Consider the following 9,514-nt stretch of genomic DNA (forward strand, 5'->3'; position numbering starts at 1 on the left):
CTGCCTGCCTTTGCTAGAAATCAACACAAAATAGTGTCACTGAGCACAAAATTAAGCTTCTGCTATATGGCCGTCCCAGTTCCCTGACCTGAACACTATAAAAAATGAGTGAGGTGAACTGAAGAGAAGAAGCACCAACCTTGATCTGGGAATCTGAAGGATTTGGAGAGATTCTGTATGGAGGTCTCTGATCTCTTGTCAGGTTTTCTCCAAACTCATCTCTGATCTCTTGTCAGGTTTTCTCCAAACTCATCAGGCATTATAGAAGAAGACTCAAAGCTGTTATCTTAGGAGGTTGAAAAAAGTTTTGAATAAAAGGGTCCGATTAATTGTGGCCAACGTGTTTTGGAGAAAAACATTTATTTCATAGAGATTTTCCCCACATATAAAAATATTTTACTTCAATTAAGGTTTGATTTTTGTGATTTTTTTTGTGTGTGTGAATGATTAACAGTGCATATATATTTTTACAGGCTTCTTTGTTCATATTTACCAAGGGGGCCAATAAGTGTGACCACAACTATGACCAGATGACTGATGTTGATGTCAGGTGTCTGATGTCAGGCTGATAATACTACTTTTCTGTAGGAAATTAACTAGAATTGTAAACATACCTTTTTAGTGTTTAACTTACCTTAAACACTTTTACATACTTAGTATGTATCTTGTGCTAATCATAATGTGTACGGTTGTAGTTCTCTCATTATGTTGCTGGTGCTATTTGTTTCAATACATTTCTTTAATAGGTTGCCCCCCTTCTCATTTGACGAAAAAAGTACGTTTTTTTTACTGGATAGAACCGTGTTCGTCTTGACAAACACACGGACGCGCTACATTATAAAGTTAAAAAGAGCTAGTTCCTTACCTTAAATGATTTACAGAAATAAAATATATGGTACTGCTTATGAAGTCTTGAACTTTTGGCTTAAAAAACCTGATGTATACTAATAAAACGTTGTCAGTTTAATTTTTTTGTGAATGTATCTGGAGTGTTAAACCATTTAGTACTAGGGCTGCGTCTGAAATCGCATACTCTCTTGAGTAGGTACTTATTTTGAATAAGTAATTACTTCTCAACCGCTAAAAAACTATGTGCTATAGTATGTGTGTGTAGTATGAATATAATCTGGACATAAAACATTCACCATGTTGTCATTATCATGTGACCTACCAGCATCAGTTGTGTCACTTCTCTGTCATTTACAAATCCTCTCCTGTGGCCTCATGATATAGTAAAGTGTTCATCGTTTGCACACTTCAGCATCTCGCCGGAAATAGTAGGTCATCTGGGAACTTTTTGCCTACTCTTCTATGAGTACTGGGAATTTGGCTACTATATAGAAGGGAAGTATCCGATTTCAGATGCAGTCCAAGACTACGCAGTTTATATGCAGTTGATGTTCTGTTACAATTGCATGAACACTAACTACTGACATCTGGTGGTCACACTAAGGAAGAGAAAATATCGCTGCATAAAAACTCATTGAAGATGTATTAAATAGATTTAATACAGAGAGATGTTCACTAAAATTTTAACTTAACATTATGGTTTATTTGTGCAACTTTTATTCATAATTCAACCTTTCTGTTAGGTGTTATTGTCACTTGCTGTTTTGGACCCTATGTTTTACATGTACACAAATAAAGAATATTTCAAGGTATTATTTGTAGTAAGAAACCAGAGATCATCTCTCCAGTGGGTTTTTTTTCCCAAGTGACCAAAGTTATAAAATATATTAAAATATGAAAACATGCTGCACATTTTTATAAAAGGAAAAATTAATTAGTGATGCATCAATTTAATATTTGAAATTACTCCCCGCGGTGTGCTCATCTCAAACTAAATTTGATAAGTAGAGTACACAAACGAAATAAAAACATAGATTCTATTCTTATATCTGAATATCTTTATATTATATATTTATTACATAAATGTATTGTCTTTACAAAGTAGACAAAATTAAGAGTACATAAATTACATGAATACATATTGCACACAGATATTTAGATGTCATACCAATTTAACCACCCATATCACTTGATTTGGTCTTAACTTAAATGAGTTATTAAAAGGTATTAAATTATTAGAAACTTCAACTGAAAAGGTTATGGAAAAAATTACCAGTATTTATTTTTTACACCCATCAAAATTCATTCCATTATTAGATAGGCACCTTACAAAACTTGTCACACTGGTCTGCTTTGTTTTTTTGTCTCATAATAGTGAGCCTAATTTCCCCACATGGAGTGGTATCGTTCAGAATTATTTCCATGTTATTCAATAGTGAAAAGAGGGATATTGTCCTTTAAAAATGCACTCACTGTTGATGTTGATGACAGAGGACTTTCTAAAATTCTACAATCAGGGAACAATTCTAAACTGCTGTCAGCCTCTGATCTGACACTAAGTCACACCATGCAAATAATCTCATAAGCACCAAGAACATATTTATACTCTTAGGAGGAAAACTGGTTGCACCAAATTCAATTCTGTGGGCCAAAACCTAATAGTACCTTTGGTATTGCACTACTATGGCATTTTCATAATGCAAATAATCTCAATTTGCCTGCTTTTTAAGAACATTGAATTTGCTTTTTTGAATCTACACTCCTGCAAACTAAAGGTCAGCATTTTGAGTGTTTGTGTTTTGCCTTTGTGGCCCCTTTGATGCCTTTGATGTAAATCAGTATTCAAATATTTGAGTAGAAAAAAGGCACTGAGATTTCCATAAGAACCCAAGGACCCTGATCTGTTAAAGTTTGAAAAACTAGAAAAATGGCTGGTTGGTTTGTCACCATTGTGCATTCAAAGGGTGAGTCTTTCTTATCCGATGGTGATTCATATAAACTACATGTTTGTACATGTGTCTAAGATTATTAAGAAGGTGTGCTTAGCTTTCTTTCGTTTTTTTGCAGTGCACTAAAACAGTGGTTATTAGAATATGATTTTTCCTATGTGGTTCAGGTTGGCAAAACAATGTGGCAAGACTAATAAAGTAATTCCCTGAAATCTTTGGAAAGGGGTCAACAAAACAACAATAATCTGTGAAGACTATACAAGTACTCTTCAGAGAGTAAGTGCTGTGCCACGGATAAAAGCAGAGTCATATGAAACAGTAATATTAAAGGGATAGTTCACCCAAACATTTGAATTCTTTCACCATTCACGCACCTTGTCATTTCAAACTTGTATGCATTTCTTTCTTCTGTGGAACACATAATAATTTGTTTTTCCATACAGTACAATGAAAGAAAAATAGGTCAAGTGTTATTTTTTACCCCACTGACTTTCATTGTAATGGCAAAAATAATTTTGTGTTCCACAGAAGAAAGTATGTCATATAGGTCTGAATGACACGAGGGTGAGAAAATGATGACAGAAATACCATTTTTATGTGAACTATCCCGCTCTTTAAACTCATGAGACTTTCTACGGTGTCTATGACATAAGATACAGTGGAAACTAGTCCATGACTCCCAAATGATACTTTATAGATCCCACCAACCAATGAAGATCAAAGAGGACAATTTTAGGATTCAATAACTGATGATTGTATTGTGCTTTAAAAGAGACTGTTTTTATATAGGCTTATATGGATTTTCCTCAAATAAAGGTCAGACTCATTAAGATTAAGATAATTGGCAAATCACATAATATGGTAGATGAGAGTGAGTGAGTGAGTGAGTGATGTTGTTGTTACGTGACCGAATTTAAGTTGTCTCATTCATTGTTGCTGCCGTTGCTTACAAGATCTTTACACTGGATGTTGCCTCCATTAAAATCGGTGCCCGGCATTTGAACTCCATGCTTGTCTACGCACCAGCAGATGCCTCGCTTGCGCCCCCTTGAGGGTTTACACTGTAACCGAAAATGAACAAAGCAAAGTAAGCAAAGTAATTTGACCATGCCCTCAGCCAGAGCCAAGTGTTTATAGGAAAGAAAACTTTCCGACAACTAAGCTTGCCAGTAGCTGACATCTATAAACATGCTGAAGTGCAAAACTAACCTGTTTGCGCTTGAAGAAACCTTTCTTATCACAGTTGGGTAGGTACAGTGAAAGAGCCATGACTCTGGGGCTGTCCTTCATCCTCTGGATAATTCCATCCAGCTTTCTTCGGCATGGACCCTGCAGTTAGCACACACATCATTAACAGAACAGTCTGGAAAAGGTGTCAGGCATTTATCGAAAGTTGTAAAATACTAATCAAATGACAGTTGATTTTTAAAAAAAAACTTACAATGTCAGACTGATGTTTGTCACTTCCCAAGAGCGGGTAGTCCATATTTGTCCTGAGTTTAGCTTGCTGTCTCTTCCGATCCTTTCGCATTGCCTGAGCCTTCTTGCTGCTAATGTGGTCACGTTGGAATAATGGAACCTTGGCCTGGGGAAGCAGATCCTCCGTTACCTCTAAGGTGTCTTCGTGTGACTCTTGATCTAGGAAGAGGACAATAGTCAAATGCAATGGCATACTGAGATTGGCATTGTTTACGTAACAAATGCAAAAGGGTTTCTCGCACTGTCAAGATGCCTTTATGTCAGTCACAAAGCCATAAAGACCATTAATCTAAGGCCACATTGGATTGGTGTGCTTAGTGTGGATTACAGTCACTTTTCTCATTATCTATCTACAACAAAGACTTCCTGCACTGGTCTTCCCTTACTAAAAATAAGTTAATTCAAGTGTGCTATTAGTATATCTCTTTTAAATTAAAAATAAGAAAGTATACTTTAAGTCTACTTATTACTTCTCAGAAATATACTTTATGCGATTCTTAAAATTGCACTTAAGCATAGGCTAGTTGACTTATACTGACAGAGAAGTCGAAGTATATTTGGCCTATACTTGTACTCAATCTTTTGATTGAGATATACTTAAAATGATAATTAAGTATTCTTGGCTAGTATTCTTGGCTTGAGTAGCCTATTAAATACTTTTTTATATTGCTTTACATACTGTCTAATAGACTTACATTGTTTTAGAATATTGATCAGAATTTATTAGAGTGTCTGAATTTCTATAGGCTATCCCACTGGTAGTGTACAAATTTACTTAAAATGTACTTTACCCTTTCCCCGCCATTGACTGAATTTTCCGGCTATCCATGTTTTCACTGTTATACGGTAGGGGACACTATTACACATGTTCCGAAATAGTACAGAATCTCCAGATTCCAAAACACAGGTGAAAAAGCGGAAACAAGTGATAGAAGATTACTTGTGCAAATGTAAATTAGCGTGATCATCAAACATTAAACAGCATATAAATTAAAAACTGCTTAAAGTTACCGAATTAAATTTAGACACAGGAAGGGTTAAAAACTGTGAAGCTTTGGGAGTGTTGATGGACTTGATCTAGGCAACTCCATTTGTTTTTTGATCATCATTCTGAATTGGAAGTGGAATTCCGCCTGGAAGTAGTCTTTGCCAAAAATGGGATTTTCTCAGCTTTTTTGCTTTTTTATTAAACTTTCCCACATTCAAGTGTTGATAAAACAGGATGCATGATGCTAGCCATCAGTCTCATATCTCTCACGGAGGAGCGGAAGCATAGAGGAGGAGCGACAACAGTGGAGATCGAGAGAGGCCAGCCTTGGACTATTTTATTTGATGGTTGTTTTGTTATATGTGACAGCAGGAGCTACGAGCTACGGTCTTTACTTTCATTTTTTATTTTTATTTTATTTTTTATTATTAATGTTTGTTGAATGTTCGCCGGTTCCCGCCTCCTTCTTCCCATAACATCTAACTATGCTACAAATATATAGTAAGCTATAAGCATTATGTTATGTTCACTTAAAGAAAACTTAAGAGTATACTTGCAGTATAGAACTAGTAGAGTACTGAGTAGTATACTTCAAAGTGTACTTTCATAAACTAAAAAATGTGCTACAAGTAGGCTATTTACTTAGAAAAACTATCATTATCTATAAGTTCACTTGTATTTGCAGTACAAACAAAAACGTAGTTATAAACTAGTTGTGTACTCAAAGTTTACTACTCTTACACTTGGTTGTTACACTGGTATACTTAAAAGTATGCCTACTTCTATACACTAAAAGTGGGGCAATTTAGTCCTAAGTAAGTATTGAAAATGGATAGTCCATTGATATTTGTATCCTTACTACATAAAGTACTTAACATATACTTGAACTTTACTTAATTATACTAAATAAAAGGAATACTTATTTTTTGTAAGGGTAATCTAAATTGAGAATGTTGTGGCTTAGTTTATTTGTGCAATTGGTCCATTGATTTTAACAGAGGCTTAGCAAGACTAATATTTAGCATCTGAAAGCAAGCCAGAACTCTTCAGAAGAGACAACAGATCAGCAGATATGTTTTGTGCTAAAATATGCATATTCACTGGCCATGCCTTCCAAACAATACAACCATAAACAAATGTACCCTAAAAGTTATTCAAATTCCGAAAAGTGAAAGCCAGGTTTTTCTGAATACACAGTCTATGAAAACCTATCATGGCTATTTTGGAAGTTTTAAATCAAGCATGACAATAAAGTCCTCAACAGTTTGAACTCAACCACCAGCTCTTTCTTTTAATTGAAAGCATAGATGCCAGATGCCAACTTCAATTTTCCCAATCTAGACCCTCTTCCTCTCCCTTACACGTCACTGCATTGCCCAGCTGTGAGTAATCAGATTCAAGGGCTTGACCCCTTCCTCGCCCCTCTGGGTCTTCTGTAGAGAAGCTAAGCAGCCAGGGTCACAACAGATGAGCAAATCTCCCAAGCCATTTGTGACGACATCACTGACAAATCAGAGAAAAAGCCTCAGCAAAGCTTTGAATTCATTTAATAAATCAACATGGTGCTTCCGCTTTCTTAATCTGTTGTTTTATCATCTGCCAAGCATTAGTTAACCGGATGTCTTATTTGAGGGATATTATGTTTTATTTTAGTGATGTTACGAGTGCATTTCCATGTCTCATAATCTGGGGTTATTGTTCTGGGAATGCATGCTAATCTGAGATCTGCGCAGCCGTGAAAGAAAATGTGTGCTCATTCTTTCTCTCTACTTTCTCTTCTAAGTTTCTTCTGTTACATGTTGCCATGCCTTTTATTACTAAAATCTCATTTGTACAGTAGGTTGTAACAAATGAGTGCATTTTCACAAAACTGTTTAATATACAGAGCTAAAAGTTATTGTGGCCACAAATTAAGGAATCCATTTTTTTTACCTCATTGCCTCAATTTTAGCAAATTGTGGCAATTATGTTTTTTTTTTTTTCATGCCCTTAAAACTTGTATTGTCCTTTTACTGTGTCTGATGTGAGTGCTTTAATGGGCAGAGACAAAAATCAAGATAAATGAGTTTTGTTTAGAACTGGGAAACAATTCCATAATGCATGGTTTGAGTTTTCACAATGCAAAATAGAACTCAATCAAATTGTCTCTGCCAATATAACAGTGGCCATAGATGCTTCTTCTCACACATATACAACAAATTCTTAATTAGTTTCAACAATATCTATTTTTTAATGCCTGACACAATATAATTTCTGAATACAAATAATTAAATTAATAAAGATATGACATTATTAGTATCATTATTACTTTTCATACTAGGTGGGTCAGAGGTTAGCCTATAGCCTATACCGTTTTGCACCATTGCACCTTTACACAGAATTCGGAGGTGCAGAGCCTCATTAGAACAGCCTCAGGTGTGTAAACTTTGTTTTTTTTTTGTATTTTTTTTTTTTTTTTTTGTATTCTGAATGCTGCCTAATTCTTCCAAGTCAGAACTCAAGCCTTCCATTCCAGGCTAAAGTTTTAACGACTTGTAAGATGATGATTCAGAATGAAATAGCTGCAGCAGCTGTTTTCAGTAAATGTGATGAGATCGCATAATCACAGTTTTAAGGGTGCTGTATAGCTGACTTAATCGCAGATTTTTGCAAAGAAAGGCAGGGGAGGCTAAAGCTTGTGAAAGGCAGTGAGATAAAGAGGATGACAGAGAGATAGATCTGCGGGTGTGTGGGTGGGGGTTGCTAGGAAAGAATTTGATTTGAATACTAATTCTGTATTCAATAAATGCAAAAACTCATCAAGATAATAGGCTATAATACATCTACAAGATTGTCTGCTATAGCCAGAAGTTCTGACCTAGATAATTCAGCATAGATAGATAGATAGATAGATAGATAGATAGATAGATAGATAGATAGATAGATAGATAGATAGATAGATAGATAGATGATAGATAGATAGATAGATAGATAGATAGATAGATAGATAGATAGATAGATAGATAGATAGGCCTAGATAGATAGATAGATAGATAGATAGATAGATAGATAGATAGATAGATAGATAGATAGATAGATAGATAGATAGATACTACTTTCTTTTGTATCCGCTTGTTTATTGCATATAAAACAGATATTTTGTATGTCAATAAAACTTACCCTTCGGCATATGAAGTGGTTTGTGTAGTCCTAATTTCTCGTTCATGCAAACTCCTTTGCCGTAAAGCAGAGCGTGTAACGGCTTTTCCTCTCCGCTCCGAGGCAGGCAGCGCAGTCCCTGTCCACATGTCCCCGTGTAGACTCCACACGCCTGCCCCTCGGTCAGTGCGCAGGTCAAGCAGCATCCGCAGCCGGGCTCCTTCACCACTTGACACCCCATCCGCACCGGTGGACACATGGACAGCGCCTTCTGATCGCACGGCTCACAGGGCACGTACGAGGCAGAAAAGCCGGGTAGACACCATAAAAATGTAATCAGAGTATACAAACTTAGCTGCATGGTCCTACTGTAGAGAACCTATTATAGTAGCCTTGAATTAGTCGAATTATTTTGAGATATCCGAGAACAAAAGTAGCGTCCGGTTAAAGGGAAGTGTATCGGTGTTTTAAAAATAGCAATAATCAATCCTCTCACCTCTTGATAGAATAATCCAATGGTTCATAGGCTATAAGACATGAGATCTAGTTAAAAGGCAAAGTCTTGAGATGAAATGGAATGGATTTCGGGGGAAGATGAACCTAAAAAATACGTGTAATCAACAAATTCACCCCTATATTAAAGACGAAATCAATATGTTCCGGTCCTGCAGCTTATCAAGCGAACAGTGTTCACCCTGGAGAGCTGCTGTCAGTATGAAGCTCTGCTCACGTTAACCGCGGTGGAGGGAGGCGCACTGCACTTCATTTAAAGGTATTGGTGCTTCTTGGGCGGATCCCTAGTGATGCTGTGCTATTTAGCGCAGGTTCAGATTAAGCGAAACATTGTAGCAACAAAACAATGTGAGAGATAATTGAAGACTACACACCAGTAAAGATAGCATAAAAATATGACAAATGTAGGACGTAAAATTAGGAATTGCTCTAAATTTAATTATTTTGTCTTTAAAATAGTTTAAAGTTACCATGAAATCAAAATGGACCATTCTTTTTTTTAATAATTGATGTGTGCAGATCTTTTTTATTATTATTTTTTTTTTTATCATGTAACCTTGTAATCTTTAACCTTGTATCAAGTGGTACAGGGATAACA

General features: G+C 35.9%; 1 protein-coding gene across 1 annotated transcript; it reads right to left on the reverse strand.

The window, feature by feature from the left end:
- Nucleotides 1-3,284: 3,284 nt before the first annotated feature.
- igfbp5a (insulin-like growth factor binding protein 5a) lies at nucleotides 3,285-9,145 on the reverse strand. Its single transcript, XM_079627724.1, has 4 exons — nucleotides 8,425-9,145; nucleotides 4,240-4,436; nucleotides 4,008-4,127; nucleotides 3,285-3,859 (listed from the first exon to the last, which is right to left on the reverse strand). Exons 1-4 carry the CDS (start codon nucleotides 8,762-8,764, stop codon nucleotides 3,722-3,724), a joined length of 795 nt encoding a protein of 264 aa, XP_079483850.1. The 5' UTR covers nucleotides 8,765-9,145; the 3' UTR covers nucleotides 3,285-3,721.
- Between the last annotated feature and the right edge of the window lie 369 nt (nucleotides 9,146-9,514).

The sequence above is a fragment of the Phoxinus phoxinus genome, assembly GCF_949152265.1.
Source record: "Phoxinus phoxinus genome assembly, chromosome: 11".
Lineage (NCBI taxonomy): Eukaryota > Metazoa > Chordata > Actinopteri > Cypriniformes > Leuciscidae > Phoxinus > Phoxinus phoxinus.

Excerpts from the sequence above, each read along its gene's own strand:
- igfbp5a (XM_079627724.1), bottom strand. The coding sequence starts at position 8,764 with ATGCAGCTAAGTTTGTATACTCTGATTACATTTTTATGGTGTCTACCC. Across the intron at positions 4,437-8,424 it reads ACCACTTCATATGCCGAAGG|ATCAAGAGTCACACGAAGAC; the intron begins GTAAGTTTTATT and ends TCCTCTTCCTAG. Across the intron at positions 3,860-4,007 it reads GTTTCTTCAAGCGCAAACAG|TGTAAACCCTCAAGGGGGCG; the intron begins GTTAGTTTTGCA and ends TTTCGGTTACAG.